We start from the raw sequence: 19,443 nt of genomic DNA, 5'->3' as shown, positions 1-19,443 counted from the left end.
ATAACCAACACAAAATTAGTCAACAGTAGCTTGCAGCACTAACAACATGTGTACCTGCTCGGTGGCTCTGCTGTGCGTAACTGGTGCCCCAGTAATATATTGATTTATAGTCATTTGAACTTTAAATGGCAACCTGCAGTATTAATAAACGGATTAAATGCAAAAGTGTGAAATGACTGCATTTCTTTAAGTATGAATTTGAGGCCCAACACCGAAGGTATTCAGTTTTCATTAGGTCTCAAATTAAAATGCTTTTTTTAGTAGCAGATATTAATATATTTACAGTGTTGTTCTCGAGAGCTCATTTTTGTTGTCATAAAAACAGGCGCATCTGTGCTGCATGTTGACTTCGTCTCCCAGCTATCATAGACCTGTCTTCTTTCAAAAGTCTTACCTGAATAAATATCCTGACAAGTGACTTTATTCAGCCACACTGAGCTGGGAAAAATTCAGAATTAAAGAATTCTGTATAAACAAAGACAGTTTCTCCAAGTTAAGCTTGAGCCAGGATTTTATTTTGAAAAGCACAAACCAGAAGTGTACTATTGTGTTTATCTTGCCTGAGATATATTCCACTAATGTGTAAAGAGAGAGCTTTACTATTAGTTGAAGCTTAGAGAACAACTTTAACAGACAGATGCATTTCAGCTTGTGCAAATAAATTCTTTAGATGTAGCGGTTGGCTTCATGATGCATCTCAAGTAACTAATGAGTGGCATCACTGTGACTACGTCCATGTTTTATACAGGCTATGGTATTAACTCTGACCTGTGAAACCATATCAACAAGCAGAAGTCCTTTAAAACATCAGATGTTTTTATGCTTCTGCTGGGGCAGTTCTTGCATAAATCCTCGCCGTGTTTTTCAGAGCTCTGATAATAATATTATAAAAATCAAATTATGTGCAGCTGCATGAGCCATCACATGCAAACAGAGTACAATATGATGCTTTGATAAAGATATGACTCGATTAAATTATGACCAGATGCATGACCCTTTACACACATGTACGCACACACATCCGGCGGGAGCCCACAGGTCATAAAGATGGTCTATCTCCTATGAATATGTAGGAAGGAAACGTCCCAGTCAAGCTGGAATCACAGAGCTGGGTGGTCTGCTTAGTATTCATACAGAGGTGTGTCCAAATACACACAATTTACACACATGTACAAACACCCCCCTATCCATATTTCCAAAGCAAAAACCTCAGAGAGAGTCTTGGCCTGTGAGGTTTTTGCTGAAGGATGGGATCGACCTCTGCTCTTTGTTTCTCCTGTTACAGCGTCTCAAGTGTGTGTGTGTCTGTCCGCCTCTGACCACAAATCTCTCTTTATCTCTCTCTCTGCCTCACTCTACCTTTCCTCTACACAAACCCCAGACACTGTTAGCAGTGTTTAAAGCAGCACTGAAGAGATGAAAGGCTCCCAGTGCTCTTCACGGTGGAACTGAGCAGAAAATAAGCTGCCACTAAGTCCTCCCATAAACAAGCGGGCAGTGAAGTTAGGAAGCCATGCGTACCAGAGCGCCCAGAGACACAAACGCAAATTCCCCAACTGTGAACCTTCACACACATACAGTACATAGGACAGGCTATCACACATGCCTCTATGGTCAAATGTTCAAGATACAGCTAATTTAAATAGCTCCCTATGGACAGTCCTAAGACTGTTAATTAACCAAAATCTTACCCTAAAACTTATCGGTACTGGTTTATTTCAAATTAAAGTTCAAGACAAGTTTCAAGGAGGTTCAAATGTGCCGTTCACATATGACTCAGCTCTAGCAGTTAGCTCTGTTAGTGTCCTTGCAAAGCAGATGGATTATCCAGAATCCATGTCTGTCATCAGGCAAATCCATCTTAAAAGCCCCAATCTGAAACAATTGTGCCAGGTCTGAAAATAGAACTAACCAATGTTATTTGAGATTGAGGCGGTAGCTGCGAGCCAGGTTTTGTTATACTGGAAGCTGTTAAGAACGGCTGCTGCCAGTAGGGCTGAGCGAAATATCGAGTATACTGGATGTATCGCAGCTTTTGCCTACTGATTTGTAAGATGACTATATCGTGAACATCGGATATAAATGATGTGGAAGTTTTGAGCTGTCAGCGTGTATTCCTTGCTGGAGTTTCACTTCTTCCATTGTCCCTGAATGCATCTCTTTTACAGTAGAGCGCTCACTCCCCCGCCCATCAAGAAAACTCATCTGCACATGCCCATTTTTGTATCAGCAGTAAAAAAAGCATGGAAGAGTGAAGGAAGTAAACAGAGCAGCGTGGCGAGTTTGCGGTCAGTAAGCAATGTTTGGCAGCGGTTCAGATATTAAAAGGAAGAGGTTGAACTAAAATAAAATATGCTGCAAGATGATGCAGAGATAATGGCAGCAGTAACACAACAAGTTGCAAAAGACATGAGCCCAGTGTTGTTGAAAAGATTTAAGAATCTCATAAAGACACCCTACCCAAAGTGTGATTTGCCTGGGTGTGAACATTTTGCTGAAAACTTTACCAAAGTCGTACATGTCAGACAGAAGACGTCCCAGCAGTGGACAAATGTGATCCACTTCTCCACAACTACGGAGACATATCTCAGCCTAACATTTCAAAACACAGACAACGAGGAGTTGAAATGTTCGTGCCTCCAAACCAGCTTTATTCCCCCCATGATCACACAGGAGAGTTTCTTGAATAAGCTCTAAAGACGATCTCGTGTCATGAACTTGTCAGAAACTGGTCCAGCGTCCATTAGCACAGATAACGGACTAATGTAATCACAGCCGTGCGCCTGAATGGTGGACTAGACTGCAGGGTTTTAGCCATCGGCTGCATGTAGAATTGGTGAGTTTTGTTTAGGTTTGCTTCACCCTTAATAATATAATAAGTTTGTTTATATAGCACCTTTCAAGAACAGCAAAATCATAAAGTGCTTTAAAAAGAGATGATAAAAACACAGGCAATGATGCAAAGGTACAATGAAAGAATACACAGTACACAAAAACAGATTAAGTAAAGGCCAGACCAAGCAAACAGGGTTTAAGTTGCTTTTAAAAGTTTAGTTTTTATCTTCTCACAGATTCTTACCTGTTTTAGTTTAATTTCCTCTTAATCTCTCCTTTACTCCCTGTCAACCTTATTTTATATCCTTGCCCCCTGGCTGTTCTTTTTAATCGTTACTGTCTCCCTCACATCATTGCTTTTTTAAATTTATTTATTTATTGTTTTTTTTTTTTTACTGTTTTTACAGTTTTACAGCTCGTTTTACCACACTTTACTGTCTGTTTTGCCCTCTTATTTACATTTTACTGCTTTTTCTCATTTATCTCCTGTTTTGTTTTTCACTCCTCCGTGTTTCTCTTTTAATTTGTCATGTTTTAATTCTGGTCCTCTCAGTCTCAGCCTGTGCAGCTGGGTTCCTGCATTGCCTGGGTTCCTATCGTTTCTATTGTTCCTATTGTTTTATGGTACTTGGTGTCTGTGTCTTGCCTGCATCCTGACGATGTACATGATGTCTTAGTTGTGTAGAATGGCTTCTTGTCTGCACTCTGATTGATATCTGTGTTGTCTTAGTTTGCATGGCTTCGCATGACATCTAGGTTTTGATGTATATTGATCTTGATGAATTACTATCTCATCCATATTCCTGTTTAGTTTCTTTAAATGTGTGGATTCTGCTGATGTTGTCTGCATGTCACGTTCTGTCTTCTTATCTTTTCTTTGGGTTGTTGCTTTGTTCTTCTGCTTGCTTCTGCACTTGTCAAAGCACTTTGTAAACCCATGTTTTTAAAAGTGCTATACAAATAAAGTTCTTCTTCTTCTTCTTCTTCTTCTTATTATTATTATTATTATTATTATAAAGGAATTAACAATGTCTACTGATCTTAAACCTAATGGAAGAGAGTTTCAAAGAGTTGGAGCAATGACCTTAAACGCACAGTCTCCTTGGGTTTTAAGTCTGGAATGCGGAACAACCAACAGATGCTGATCGGAGAACCGAGGAGTTCTGCTGGGATTGTAAGGTTTTAAGAGTTCTGAAAGGTAGGCTGGTGCTTGACCATGCAGGGGGTTAAAAGTAAACATAAGAATCCTACAATGTATTCTAAAAGTTATGAGAAGCCATTGGAGAGAATACAGAATTGGTGTAATGTGTGACCTTTTTGAAGACTTAGTATGTAGTCTGGCTGTAGCGTTTTGAACTGACTATGAATGTTAATGATAAAATTTTTAATGAGAAAAATAATCATTTTATAATCAGCAATAGTAAACAAAATGAAATAAATAAATAGTAAACATAACAGAAAACATTTCAGAACTGTCCACACTCTATAAAAGACAGAGTATTTCACGATTTATGTATTTTTACTTAATAGTAAAAGAGTAAATGAAGTCATTTTCAAAATAAAACTGTGTGCTAAGTTTGACTTATTGAATTTTACCCTTTCTGCAAACAATTTTATTAAAAATCCAATCGAACAGTATTGTAATCCAGTTACGATCACTTATTACTGCTAGCTTGCATGCTCGAATACTTACTGCCATATTGTTTACCCTTTGTGAGGGTCTGTCAGCCAATAGCAGGCTGTTCCGTAATCACGCCATGCTGCCTGATATAATGGAGAGAGAGCCTGTGATGCAGCCACCTGTATTACTGTTATTTTAATATTTAGCAGTAAAACTCAATAATCAGCAGAAAAACAACTTTAGGGTCACAGAGATGCTGTACATTATGACTCTACTTGTTGAGCCATGTTCTGAGTCAAATATAGGTCTAAAATAATTTGCTGTGACATACTTAATGCACGGCCCTCTGGCACATTTTGCATGACCTATTCTGAAACTGAATAGACATGGGCACAAATGAATGTTTCTATCAGTTAAGCCTGGTCTGAGGAACCTTAAACCTTACCCAATGTGAGTTCATCAAAATTAGGAACTTTTTTCACGATTCATTCAGGCCCAACTCTAGAAATACAATGATGTCTTACGGTATAAAATGTAGATATCACACATTAAAACGGGCAGGATCAAAGAGACGGTCTCAATCATAGGTGAACAAGCACATCCCAGAAACCCGTGTTATAAAGCAATGCAACCAAGGAAAAAAAACACGGTGAATAAATGTTTACATAAGATTTGTCTTTTTTTGGCATGTGTACTCAAGCAGACAAAAAGAAGAATTTTCATTAGGAAGCAGTGTTAATTCCGTCGACTAAAACTATGACTAAAAACCTAAATGAAGATCCCCGTGCACAGCCCAGGTAGCAGGTGCCGGTCGGTAGCAGGTCTGAAGTAAACAAAAAGAAATGATCCGTTGTCGTTCTAAACTAAATATCAGTAAATCCCTGATATTTCTGCACTGTGGGTAAATATGTCAAAAAACAATGCATCTGTTTCTCTTCTGCCTCTCAGCTGTAGAAAGCAGGGACCCCTGGTTTGGCAGAGTGCAGAGAACACATTACCATGGTTTGGTGCCAGATTTAGGCAAGAAAATAAATGTTTGGACTAAAAGTAAAGACTAAAATGTGAGGACTTTTAATGGACTAAAACTAGACTAAAATGTTATTGAGTTTTCATAGACTAAAACTAGACTAAAACTAAAAGGATATAAACGACTAAAAAGTGACTAAAACTAAAATGCATTTCATTTAAAGACTAAAACTAAGACTAAAATTAAAAATAGCTGCCAAAATTAACACTGTTAGGAAGCAGGACCAGTAATCTGAATCCAAATTTTAAGTTCAGAACATGCTCTTTATTCTTGGTTCTATCATAAACTGTAAAAACAAAGACAGATGACATGACAGCTCCCCAAAAGTGAAGCCAAAACATTCAGCGCTCCCCTGCTGCCTAACTGCTGGTTAGGGCATAAGCTCCTTGTCCTCCATGTAAGCAGATGAGTCAAACTATAAGGCTAACACTGATGACAAATTTATTCTAAAACATGTTTTTCAGTCCTTTGAGTTAGCTCTTACCCTGCACATTCATTTTGAGGTGTTCTATTTTTCTGAAAATTTTAGTTTTACTAATCATATGATGCTGTAATAAATGGTTAAATGCAATGGGGAATGGCTCCTGTAGTGTTTTTTTCTGCAGGTTTATTAGAGTGGAGGAGAAACAACAAGTGGAAACAACAAACACTAACACAAGAGCTACTGAGCTTTCCATAGCTGTGTCTGCACTAAACTGACAAACCATCTGTTCTGCTGTGGACTGCACTGACCTGAAGGATTTCTGAGGTTTCAAAGTTTAAAAGTGTGTTTTTGTAGGTAGAATGGGCAGGATTTCAAAACTGCTACAGTCGTCTGTGCAACCCTGTGCCCATCCTGGGGGAAATTAGCTTTATTTATCTACACTTGGAAATGGCTAAGACACTTTGTCCAACTATATATACAGTTCTGTGTGGACAAATATGAGTGTGTAGGAAAAATTCCCAGCCCTAGATGGGAGGGTGGATGCAAAGAGAGAGAAAAGGAGAGAGTGAAGGACAGAGGAACCAAAGCTAGAGGCTGTTTGCAGGGCCTGTGAGACATGAGTCCGGATATGCAAGGAAGAGTCAATTACTTCCCTGCTGGCTGCATACACAAACACTAACAGACGCATACGGGTGGACAAAAAGCAAGTGGAAACACTTTTGTTAAACAGCACAGCTGGTGTTTAGTAATACATGATGAAAAATGGTGCAAACAGTAAAAATTCAATGAACAAAGTCCACTTTGAATGAGTGGAAAGGTAGAAAAGCTGTGCCTGTGTATGTGTTGGTACCCATCCAGAGGTACCAGCAGAAAGTGAGTCATGGCTTTGACATTTCCAAGCAGCGTAGTGGATTGCATTACTCCTGCTGTGCAACGGGACAGGCTTTTTTATCATTCCTGTTAATTTGCTAACCGTGGGCCACAGACAACCTTTACAAACACAAACACATGCAGGCGGCATTTTTCTCCCTTTATCCCATGCATTAAAGAACGGGAATAACCAAAAGTGTGTGGATTTAACAGATCTTCTAAATGTTTAAGTCTATGTTTTTCTGACTATTGTCACTGATCAGCTATGAAAAAGTTGTGTTGTGTGGTGTCTTTCACACTACCTGTGCTCAAACTTTATTCTTGTTGTCTGCACAAATTGCTACTGCAATGCCCTAAGTCCCACAACGAGTGACATGCTAGGTGCAATGGGCAATGTTAATTCCCACCCAGTCCTCCTTTTCTTTCAGAACATTTCCACTTAACGCTGTGGTCCACTAACTCATCATGTATTTCTCGTTTTTCGTTGTGGAAACACTTTTAAACCAGTTATCAATAGACTGGCATCTGTACTGTCTATTTCAACTAAGATAATAGCTAGTCTTTCCTATGTCATGTCCAATGTTATGACCTTCAGGACAAAAAAGGTAAATGGACTGTTGGCTAGCGTGGGCAGTCAAAGTGAAAGACATTAAGAGATTATTCCATTTAGTTTCTTTCTGCAACATTTATGTTTCAGGTATATAACATAGAAATTCACCTGTTAGTCCAGTTTCACTGCACACAGATTGTTTTCTGCTGTGAGCATACTGAGCCAGGTTTTTAAATGCAGGTTTTAAATGTAGATTTCTACTGATATTGACAACCAGTACATATCTGCCTATATCTGCTGTACAGATTGGACTATATAATCTGTAAATATCAGCCTGTATCAGCTGTAAATATGTGCCTCTATTGTTTGTGCATCTTCGCCTATATTATTGGTAATTAGTGGCCTAAATCATCAGTAAATATGAGCCTTTATAAGCTGTACATGTCATTAAATATTGGCCTAAATTGTCAAAAAATTATTTCCTACATCGTCTGTACATATCGGCCTATATCAGCTGTAAATATCAGCCTATATAGGTTACAAATAACAGCCTGATTTGTCAGTAATGCTGGCTTTTATCGCTGTACATCTTAGCCTATATTGTCAGTAAATATCAGCTTTTATTATCTTTTAAAATTGGCCTATGCCCGTGGTAAAGATTGTCCTACATTGTCTGAACATATCTTCCAGAAATTGCCCAAAATATTGGCATTTATTGCCAAAAATATCGGCCTTCATTATCAGTAATATCAGCCTTTGCCATTGGTAAATATTTGCCTATATCTTCAGTAAATATCAGCCTTTATAAGCTGTACATTTAAGTCAGTATTGTCGTTTAATATTGGCCTAAATTGTCAATGAATAATTCCCTACATCGTCTAAACATATCGGCCTATATCAGCTGTAAATATCAGCCTATTTTAGTTGAAAATAACAGCCTGTTTTGTCAGTAATATTGGCCTTTATTGGCTGTATATCTTGGCCTACATTGGAAATAATATCAGCCTTTATCATCATTAAATATTGGCCTATGCCATTAGTAAATATTGGCCTACATTGTCTGAACACATCTGCCAATAATGGCCCAAAAGATCCACCAATACTGTCTGTAAATATCACCTTATATTGGTTTTGATATTGACAAATAACATCTGTAAATTTGCCCTGTATCTTGTCTGTAAATTCCAGCCTTGAGCAGCAGTAAATTTTGGCCTTTCTCATCAGTAAATATCAACCTATATTACTCTGCATAGCTGCCTAAAGTGGCCCAAAATATCGGCCTATATTGTCTGTAAATATCAACTTAACTGGTGTTGATATTGGCCCACATCATCTGTAAATTTGCACTGCAGCTTGCCTGTAAATATCAGCCTAAATCTGCAGTATTATTGGCTTTTATGATCAGTAAATATCAACCAACATAACTCTGCATATATGCCTATAATGGCCCAAAATATTGGCCTATATTGGCTGTAACTAGTGCCTTATATTGGCTGATGGCACTGGCCTATAACATCTGTAAATTTGGCTATTGTCTGCAAATATTGCCTTACATTGGTGTTGATATCAGCCAATATAATCTGTACATTTTCCCTGTATATTGCCTGTAAATATCAGGCTAAATATGCAGTATTATTGGCCTTTATTATCAGTACATATCAACCTATCTAACTTTGCACATCTGCCTATTTTGTCCACATATTGGCCTATATTGGCTGCAACCATCCACCTATGTCATCTGTAAATACAGGCCTATATTAGCTATAAATATTTGCCTTTATCAGCTGTCATGAATGGTCTGCATTTTCTATAAATATCAGCCTAAATTGTCTGTAACTATTGACCATGTGAATGAATACAATTGTGGCGTTTTAGACAGGACCAACTGACCTACATCTGATCCTAATTCCTTAAATTTTAAAGTGTGTTTTAGCGACAGAAGTTTGTGATTGAACTCCATTAACTTATCAGTATGAATAACAATATCAGTTAAAATGAAGTTGGAAGTATCCACGTATTGGATAACTACACAACTCCAATATTATGCATCCTGACTGCGAAGGTTATACCACTGGGCCTTCATGCCTTTATTTGAGAGGCAGAGCAATGAACAGAAATCAAAGACAGAATAAGGAATGACATGCTGAAAAACAGCTGAAGGTCAAAGTTGAACCCAGACCATCTGCTTCCAAGACTAAAGCCTCTGAACATGGGGCACATGACCTAAGCATTAGGAAACCAGTGCTCTGGTTTTCATTTTTAAGTATTTCACCAAATGCACTGTGGAATAATTTTGACTGACATCTCACAACTATTTTCCATTAGCAGGACAATGATTGATGCTGAAATCTTAAGGCCAAAGAGAATTGTCAGTCCTATCTGCAGATTCTCTATACAAAGTTTGTGTCTGATGACTAAATCATCCTTACCGACAGCAGATGACAGCCTTGCATGACAACGCCAAGTCCAGGAAGGCCTGGCGAAGCTCGAAGGACAACGCGTATTTCAGTGTCTGACCATCAATGATCAGCGCTAACTCGTTTTCCTTCCTCAGCGAGTCGCCCAGGTCTGAACAGTGTTTTGTCAGCGTGGCCCGAGTAGCCTGCAAGAAGACAAAAAAAGGAGGGTTTAATTTTTTCTTGGACCTTCTCTAGAAAAGAGCATTTAGAGTAATTAGGTGGGTTCAAACTTAATCTCCATGCTTTTACTGACAAAGTTTAATCTGCAACATCTTCTCTTCAGTCAGCAGCACAAACACACCACTCTCCAAAAAGAAACCCAAGCCTCAACCCCAAACCTCAGCGCTATTTACCAGCAATCTTGAATCCTAATCTGCATCCTGACCAATCATAACTCTAAATCTCACCCTGAAAACAACTCTTTTCTAATGTGATCCGGCGACTTTCCTTCTGAACAGCCACAAATTCAGGCTTTATGTTTTTGTGGAGATATTGTGGCTTGACGAAGAGGTGAAAACACAACTCTTACACACATCAAAACACTTAAACCAATTTGTTGAAAGGTCAAAAACCACTGGCGGTAAATAGAAGACATGTGCTCCTGGTTGCACAGGCTGCTTTCATCTCCGGAAAGAATTTGCCTCTGTGTACACTAAACAATTAAGAATGCCAATATAAAGCTCACTGTTGTTGTAGACAACCATGATACGAGTTCCTGGAGGCATGTTGAACCCTAAATCTTTACCTCACTATGGAACATGACAGCAGTGACTGAAAATCTGCAGCAGAGACACACGGCAAGAGGAAAAATAAATAATGTGGACCTCCATTTCTGACAGCAAAGTATGTTAGTGTGCATAGAAATGCCAGCCTGCCTGCAGAGCAGTAGTTAAGGGCACTTTTGATGGAGCTCTTGATAATAGAGGAACAGGGATTAATAGAGAAAATAAACATCCCACTGGGTTGTAATGAAGTCCATGTGGAGGAGAGGGCACGCTACAAGCTTCCAGTCAGGCCGCCACAAAGAAACACAGTTGCACCTGAGATCCTTACTTCCCATAAATAAAATTATGATTTCCGTGGGACCCCACCATTATTAAGCATTAATGCAGCCATGTAATATGGCTCAATATATTTGCCTTGTGTGGCCCATTTTTATCTACACAGGAGTTCTTTTATTGTCCAAAAGAATGTTCAAGAAGTATTTTGCTCTTACTGTAATTTAATGATAAAAAATAACAGACATAAGGCGACCATTGTTTCAGACGTACTAACCCAATGGTGTAAGCAAAGATTTGACGTTCATGAAAGAATACTTAAATCTAAAAGATATCGCTGCCTTTGATTGGGTGGGGAGCGAGTCTTTGCCCCAAGTGAAGGAGTTCAAGTATCCTGTAAGCCTTGTTCACATGTGAGGGTAGAATGGACCGTGAGATTGACAGGCGAATTGTTCAGTGTCAGCAGTTTTTTAACATTCTGTTGTGGTTAAGAGGGAGCTGAGCCAGAAGGCAAAGCTTTTGATTTACTGGTCAATCTATGTCCCATCCTCAGCTATGGTCATGAACTCTGGGTAATGACAGAAAGAATGAGATCACGGATACAAGCAGTCGAAATGAGATACTTAGGAGGGTGGCCGGGGTCATCCCTAGAGATAGGGTGAAGTGCTCGGATATCCGGAAGGATCTTGAAGTAGAGTCTCTGCTCCTTCATGTGGAAAGGAGCCAGTTGAGGTGGTTCAGGCATCTGATCAGGATGCCTCCTGGGAGCCTTCCTGTGGAGGTCTTCCAGGCACATCCAAGAGGAAGGATACCCTGCGGCAGAACCAGAACTCACTGGAGGGATTATATATTCCATCTGGCCTGGGATCCCTTTGGAATCCCTCAGGAGGAACTGGAAAGTGTTGCAGGGGAGAGGGACGTCTGGGTTGACCTGCTTCACCTGTTGCCACCACGACCCGACCCCGGATATTCCCTGCCTTATTTTAAGTTCTTACATCTTTGGTCCCTTGGTCTACTTTCATATTGTTTGACCCCTTTCATTGCTGGCATTTTCATGTTGTTTGGGTTCTCTTTCTTCTACTAATATCAAAACACTTTGTAAACCTTAGTCAAGTCCAGCTGCCCCTTTAGGACCAAGACTTGGATAACCATGACCTGGCTGAATGAGGACCTACACAGACATTTTGTAAATCCTTCTTTACAAGACTGATCTTGGGCTTTTTGATGCCTTTATTCAAATAGAACAGTGTAGGAGAGAGAGGAGGAAATGACATGCGTGAAAGGAGACTGAGGCCTTGTCCACACGGACACGAAAACGGTATGTTTCCGTTTCGGGAAATGTCCATGTAAGCATGTAACCACCAAAAACGACTGAAAATGCTGTAGTATAAATGCCTAGCCTGTAAGCGTTGCTGTAATACCAAATACCAAAAAGAGAGAAGAAAATCTGCCATTGTTTTGGCTGGACCCGCGCATGTGGCTTAAGTATGCTATGCAAAAAGTAGCATTTACGGCCTCCCAAAATGTGGTTTGCGCGTGGATGTAATGCCGATATGACAAAAAAAATTTATGTACACTCCTGAATTCGTCTCCATGTGGATGGAGCTGAAGGTAGGAGTTCGACCGTAGGCCCCATGTTTTCTTTGATCATAGAATCGCAAATGGAAGCATGGAAATCACCATCTGGTATTTAACGTGGAAACTGACATAATTTGATTGAAATGCTGTTTACTTACGAAAAGAGGGGAGAATGTTCCGGGGGGGTCACACTCACCCACTCCCCTCCAGGCATGCCAAAGCTGCTGCCTGAAACATCAGTTAAGTCAGCCAAAAACAGTGTAACTTAACATTTACTTCCAAATACAGAGCCAAACAATTCCTCAATTTTGTCGAAACTGTTGAAAAGAAACCTAAAAAGGTAGAATTATTAATGAATATCTGTCCTCACTACATATTAACCTCTTCTTACCCCCAGATGTGCATAAATACATCAAATAATACCCCCCCCTGCCTTTTTTTTTTTTCCAATCAACAATTGGAAAAAAAAAAAAAGGTTCTTATTGTTATCGGCCATCAGGAGCAGGAAATTATCAGTATCTGCAAAAAAAAAAAAAAAAAAAAAAAAAAAAAAAATGCATCACCATTAAAAACTAACACTAACACTAATAAAAACTCTTCAAACTAAAATGAAGCAGTTTTGAAAAATTAAAACTGAACTAAACTCTCAAAATAGCCTTTTAAACATATAAAAACTAGACTAGAATTTAAAAAAAAAAAAGAAAAACGAAAAAAAGGTTGCAAAAAACATCAAACTACGAAACCTTAGCACGGATGAAACCACTTGACTGCTGGTGCTCCTTTAAGCCTGTTTATAAAAGTACTATATGAATAAAGTTAGGGTGGATAAAAGCACTTAACATTTATCCAGCCCTGAACTGAATAAAAGGACGATGTTTAAAACATCAAGTACTCTCAAATAGCAAAGAGCTCACTGCATGTCTGAGGGCAGCTTCGTAATTATTTGTGGCATTCAGCTTAAACAAATAATAAACAAGAAATGACGCAGAGTGAATTGCCCTGTGGTGGGAACTGTTTGTAGAAACATGGGCAGTACAACTAAACACATACCAATCATCTACACAGGATAAGAAAGTGCACAAACTTCAACAAATTTGGCGCCTTTTCAATTCTGCACAGTCTCTCACAGCAGGTCACTGGCAGCCATCACACCCCAGAGGCCAGCGATCTTCAAAGAAATAACCCTTCTGTCCACAGATCAGCATGCAGGAGAGCAATCGCATGTGCATACACACACACACACACACACACACACTCAGTTGCACGTTGCATAAGAAACACAATCATATGAACAGCTCAGTCTCCCTTCCTTCAGCCAAACATCGATGCACACATATGTCCGTCCTCTTCCCAAAAACTCCACGCTCTTGTTTTTTCAGCCTGAGGCTGTGTGTTTTTCTTTGTATGCTGGAATTCCTGTTTGCATTCACCTTTTTTTTCCCCAAACAGGCGAAAGGAAAACAAAAACATAATGAAGGGATTACAGGAGATTACAGGTTGTCAGAGTTCTGAAAGTCAAAGTGTCTCTGTGTGTGGGTCTGATGTACATGTGTTTTCATAGACGAGTTCAACATGTGTGTGCATGTTACGAGTCCGTCTGTTTGCATGACGTGCATGTGAGCGGGAAGAGAATCACAGCTTTTCTTCCTGCTTGTCTTCACCTCATCACTGAGGAATGGGTGCAAAATCCACAACACTGAACTAAGTAAATAAACACATCAATGGAAGATGATTGAATAGATATACAGCACAGAAGACATGTGAGTGTTGATGCTGTGAGTCTTGCACAACAGTCGGGCATCATCCTGTGCATGTTTTTAAGTATTTACATCACGTTCCAAATTATTATGCAAATGATATTTTCTCTGATTTTCCTAAATAGTCAGTTAAATGACAGTCAGTATAATTTTCAAGTCATCAACTGTAGAGCATAATTCAAATTTTATTGAACAAGCCTCCCAATGATAACTTTTTTTTAAAATAAAAAACTCAAAATGCACTGTTCCAAATGATTATGCACAACAGACTTTTAGAACATTTACAGGCTCTAAAGAACTGAAAATGGTCATTTGTTGAATTTGCAGCATTAGGGGGTCATATTTACTGAAATCAAAGCTATTTCAATCAAAAACATTTTAACAGGCCAAGTTACATGTTAACATAGGAGCCCTTCTTTGATATCACCTTCACTATTCTTGCATCCATTGAACTTGTGAGTTTTTGGAGAGTTTCTGCTTGAATTCCTTTGCAAGATGTCAGAATATCCTCCCGGAGCTGCTGTTTTGATGTGAACTGCCTCCCATTCTCATAGATCTTTAGCTTGAGGATGCTCCAAAGGTTCTCAACAGGGTTGAGGTCAGGGGAGGATGGGGGCCACACCATGAGTTTCTCTCCTTTCATGCCCATAGCAGCCAATGACACAGAGGGATTCTTTGCAGCATGAGATGGTGTATTGTCATGCATGAAGATAATTTTGCTATGGAAGGCACGGTTCTTCTTTTTGTACCATGGAAGAAAGTGGTCAGTCAGAAACTCTTATATACTTTGCCGAGGTAATTTTTCCTACCTTCAGAAACTCTAAAGGGGTCTACCAGCTCTCTTCCCATGATTCCGGCCCAAAACATGACTCTGCCCCGCCTTGCTTACGTTGCATCCTTGTTGAGACATGGTGGCCATCCACCAATTAGTCACTACTCCATCCATCTGGACCATCCAGGGTTGCACGGCACTCATCAGTCAACAAGACTGTTTGAAAATGAGTCTTCATGTATTTCTGGGCCCACTGCAACCGTTTCTGCTTGTGAGCATTGGTTAGGGGTGACTGAATAGTAGGTTTATACACGACTGCAAGCCTCTGGAGAATCCTACACCTTGAGGTTGGTGGGACTCCACCAGCAGCTTCAAATACCTGTTTGCTGCTTTGTAATGGCATTTTAGCAGCTGCTCTATTAATCTGATGAATTTGTCTGTCAGAAACCTTCTTCATAATGCCTTTATCTGCACGAACCCGTCTGTGTTCTGAATCAGCCACAAATTTCTTCACAGTACAATGATCACGCTTAAGTTTTGGTGAAATATTAAATGTTTTCATATCTTGTCCAAGGCATTACACTATGACGCTTTTCAGCAGCAGAGAGATCCTTTCCTTTCCCATATTGCTGAAACCTGTGGCCTGCTTAATAATGTGGATCATCCCTCTTAAGTAGTTATCCTTTAATAGGGCTCACCTGGCAAACTAATTATCACAGGTGTCTGAGATTGATTTCAGTGATCCTGAGAGCCCTGAGAAACAATACCATCCATGAGTTTAATTGAAAAACAAAAAAATGAATGTTTATGACACTAAAATCCAGTTTGCATAATTATTTGGAATGCAGTGTGAAGTTGTGTTTGTATGGATCAATTTCACACCGACTCTTATCTTATATTTTGGTATGATACCTTATCATATCGTATCATGTTTAACACAACTGTAATGCATCACAACATTTCATAATAGGTACTCTATGGCAGCTTATGTTATTATTTTATCTCAGATCATGCCGTATTGTCTTAGATCATCTTGTATTGTACCAGCTCCTCCCCTGACAGATCTATTTTAAGAGCAGAACTGCAGACATAACTGAACACTGAGGAAAAATAACAGCAGATAAGCATGACAAGAAACAGGCCCCCAAAAAGTCCAGTATTATTTGTTAACATAATTCCAAAAAGAACAAAGACCAAAAAAAAACCCATGTAACTTCTCCTTTCTCACGCTAAATAACCTTCTATTTTTAGACACATGAGAGGAAAGAAAACTGCCTTATTCTTTGATTGCAAAAGCTGCAATTTGACAAATCTCATTCGGCTGCATTCTCAGGTTCCAAACTAAATGTTTACTTTGCATGTGCATCTGAGCTTAAAGAGAACGGAAACACTCAGACACACACTTTGTAAACCGTGTTTACAGACCCTTCTTCGTGGAATTTTATCAGCTTTATATTTGGATCACAAAATGGGCAGGAGAGGGAGGCAGTTTGAGATATCCCAGGTCATGTCTTTTTCCTTGCATGCTTTACTATAAAGAGAATCAGAACAAACAAGCATGCAGAGGAACACACATGCATGCATTTAAATACAAGTATGTACCTACAACACCAATTCCAAAAAAGCTAAGGCGCTGTGTAAAATGTGAATAAAACCAAAATGCAATGATTTGCAAATCTCATAAACCTGTACTCTATTCAAAATCAATAACATATCAGATGTTGAAAGTGAGACGTTTAACCATTTCATGAAAAATATCAGCTCATTTTGAATTTCATGGCAACTCACATCCTGAAAAAGTAAGGGCACGGCAACAAAAGGCTGGAAAAGTAAGTGGTACCAATGAAACACAGCTGGAGGAGCATTTTGCTTGGTTAATTTGGCAGGTCAGTAACATGACTGGTTATAAAAGGAGCATTTTAGAGAGGCAGAATCCCTCAGAAGTAAAGATGTGCAGAGGTTCACCAATCTGTGAAACACTGCACGTAAAAATTTTGGAACACCTTCAGAAAAACGTTACTCAATGAAAAAATGCTATCACTTTTAATATTCTACCATCTACAGCAGTGGTTCTCAACTGGTGGGTCGGGACCCAAAAGTGGGTCGCGGAGCAATTTTTAGTGGGTCACGACTAGATGAAAAAAAAAAAACAGTGGCAAAAGTCCTAAAGTCCTTATTGGACATGCATCAATACCTTTTATTTTACCCTGTTTTACTGTGAAATTGGGTAAATAATTTTCTTTATAAATATTTGTACTAATTAATCTCATTTTCTTGCAATAAATGGCTACTTTTCCCATGATAATGTAGTAGTTCCACAAGTCCTCTGGAAATTTAGCAAAAATTAACACATGATGACGGGGAATGAGGGTAAAAAATGAGTCAGTGTTAACCCTTTTCTTTTATCAGGTGTTTTGGTCCAATCATGCTCTAAACTGCAACATATTCAATTAATAAACATGTGTCGTTAAAATGTTGTTTGTCATGGTTTGTCAACACAGTCTGTTGTGCCATCCACAAATGCGAGTGAAAGCTGTAGCAAGCAAAGAAAAAGCCAACACAATCCAGAAACACTGCCTTCGACTCTGGGCGAAATCTCATTTAAAGTGAACTGGGGAAAAATGGAAAACTGTTCTGTGGTCAAATCAATCAAAATTTAGATTCTTTTTAGGAGACTGTGTCCGGTGGATAAAAGAGGAGAAAAGTCTGCATCCCTGATAGTATGGGGTTGAATTAGTGCCAGTGGTGTGGGCAGCTTACACATTCAGAAAGGCACTGTCAATGCTGAAAAGTATTAAGGTTTTAGATCAGTGTCTCCCAGCCTTTTTCCCTTGAAGCCCCACCCCTCACATGTTCCTAAGAAAAGCAGAGCTCCGCCAGGACCCAAGAGAGAAGACAAAGTGACACACTGCCATCAAAAATCAACACAGATTTTAAATGTTTCACTGACACAACCCTAAAAAGGCCTGTGCATGCTTTTCTTATCAAAAGACATTTGTATAACCTAGTTGATAACTGCCTTATCATGGTTTAAGTCAATATTTGCAAATCTAATTTTGGCAGCCTCAGAGCAGACAAAGCCTTGCGCCCCGATCTTAGGTCTTAGATCTTGTCATCCAGACTACATCTCTTTCAGGGAAGGCCTTTTATACTAAAACTAGACAATGCTAAACCACATACCGCATCCATCAAACAGCATGTCTTTGCTGGACAAGAGTCCAGCCTGCCTGCAGTCCAGATCTTTCAGCAATAGAAAAGATTTGGTGCATCATAAAATTAATCTCTGGCAAAGAAGACCAAGGACTACTGAAGAGCTAGAATCCTATATCATAAAAGAATGGGACAACATTCCTCTCCGAAAATGCTAGCAACTGGTCCCCTCATTTTCTCAACTTTTACAGACTGCTCAAAGAAAAAGTGGATGCTACATAATGGTAAACACAACCCTGTCACAACTTTTTTGAGATGTGTTGCTACCAGCACATCCAAAAAGAGCTCATATTTTTTATGAAATGGTAAAATGTCTCACTTTCAACATGTGATATGTTTCTAATGTTCTATTGAGAGTAAATATAGCTTCATGAGTTTTGCGTATCATTGCATTCTGTTTTTATTTACATTTTGCACACAGCCTGACTTTTTTTAAATTGGGGTTGCTCATGTAAAAGAATACAGCAAGGATAGAGAAAGCCAAGAGCTGATCTGTCCCAGGCCACCCTCTCACTCAAAGAGAGCTCCATCACTAGTGCCATTATAGCAAATGTACATAGGCACAGTGTAACGTATACAAAAATGGACTAAGCAAGATAAATGGGAGGTGGTTCAAAGAAAAGAAGCCGACAAAGTGTGTGTAAACTGGGCCTGCAGAAAGGAAAAGAGAGAGAGCTGCTGAGTGAAGAGAAGGTGGGGGAAAGACACGGCTCATAACTGAAGTGCAGAATCTGTCACCAGTGAGATTTAATATACCGTTTAATTATCAGACTGTGCATCTGTGCAAACACCCACATCCTCTGCTGCCGGAGCCTCAAACACACACACAAATACACACAAACACGCGTGTACACATCCTCCTGACTAATAAAAAAAAACAGACACACATGTGGACTTTAACAGTCTGATATCATGAAAAATACCAGAACAATAGATCATGAAAGATGAGGCACTATAAATGTGTCTGTGTGAGTGTTTGTGTGTGCTTAAAGATGATTAATGAGCAGAGGAAAGATGTTGTTTGTTTAAGAGCTGTACTGCGGGCAGCGTGACCAGGAGACGGGGATTGTGGGAACGTTGGATGTAATTTATAGTCAGAACTATCAAGCTGATGAGGGTGATCATCCTGGATATACAGTGTGTGTTTAAAAACCAGAGCTTGTCCAGAAAGCTGCAGCACTGGCTCCCCGTCTCTCTTAGAGTTGGTTTTAAAGTATTTTAATTCTTATTAAAGCTTTACTCAGCCTCACTCCTCCATACATTACAGAAATATCTTAATTTTATATTCCCATAAGATCTCTCAGGTTCTTGAATTCTTTCCTTTATCCTGTATGTGACCTAC

At 39.2% G+C, this 19,443-nt stretch overlaps 1 protein-coding gene across 9 annotated transcripts in view; it reads right to left on the bottom strand.

The window, feature by feature from the left end:
* atp8a2 (ATPase phospholipid transporting 8A2) overlaps window positions 1-19,443 on the bottom strand; it is a 107,768-nt gene that overhangs the window by 30,758 nt on the left and 57,567 nt on the right. For all 9 annotated transcript variants that reach the window (XM_041814362.1, XM_041814358.1, XM_041814360.1 and 6 more), the window contains one exon: window positions 9,757-9,929. In XM_041814362.1, the coding sequence (XP_041670296.1) occupies window positions 9,757-9,929 (173 nt within the window). The remainder of the gene's footprint in view (window positions 1-9,756; window positions 9,930-19,443) is intronic.

The sequence above is a fragment of the Cheilinus undulatus genome, linkage group 19 (assembly GCF_018320785.1).
Source record: "Cheilinus undulatus linkage group 19, ASM1832078v1, whole genome shotgun sequence".
In the NCBI taxonomy this organism is placed as follows: domain Eukaryota; kingdom Metazoa; phylum Chordata; class Actinopteri; order Labriformes; family Labridae; genus Cheilinus; species Cheilinus undulatus.
This window is presented reverse-complemented; position numbering and strand designations above follow the sequence as displayed.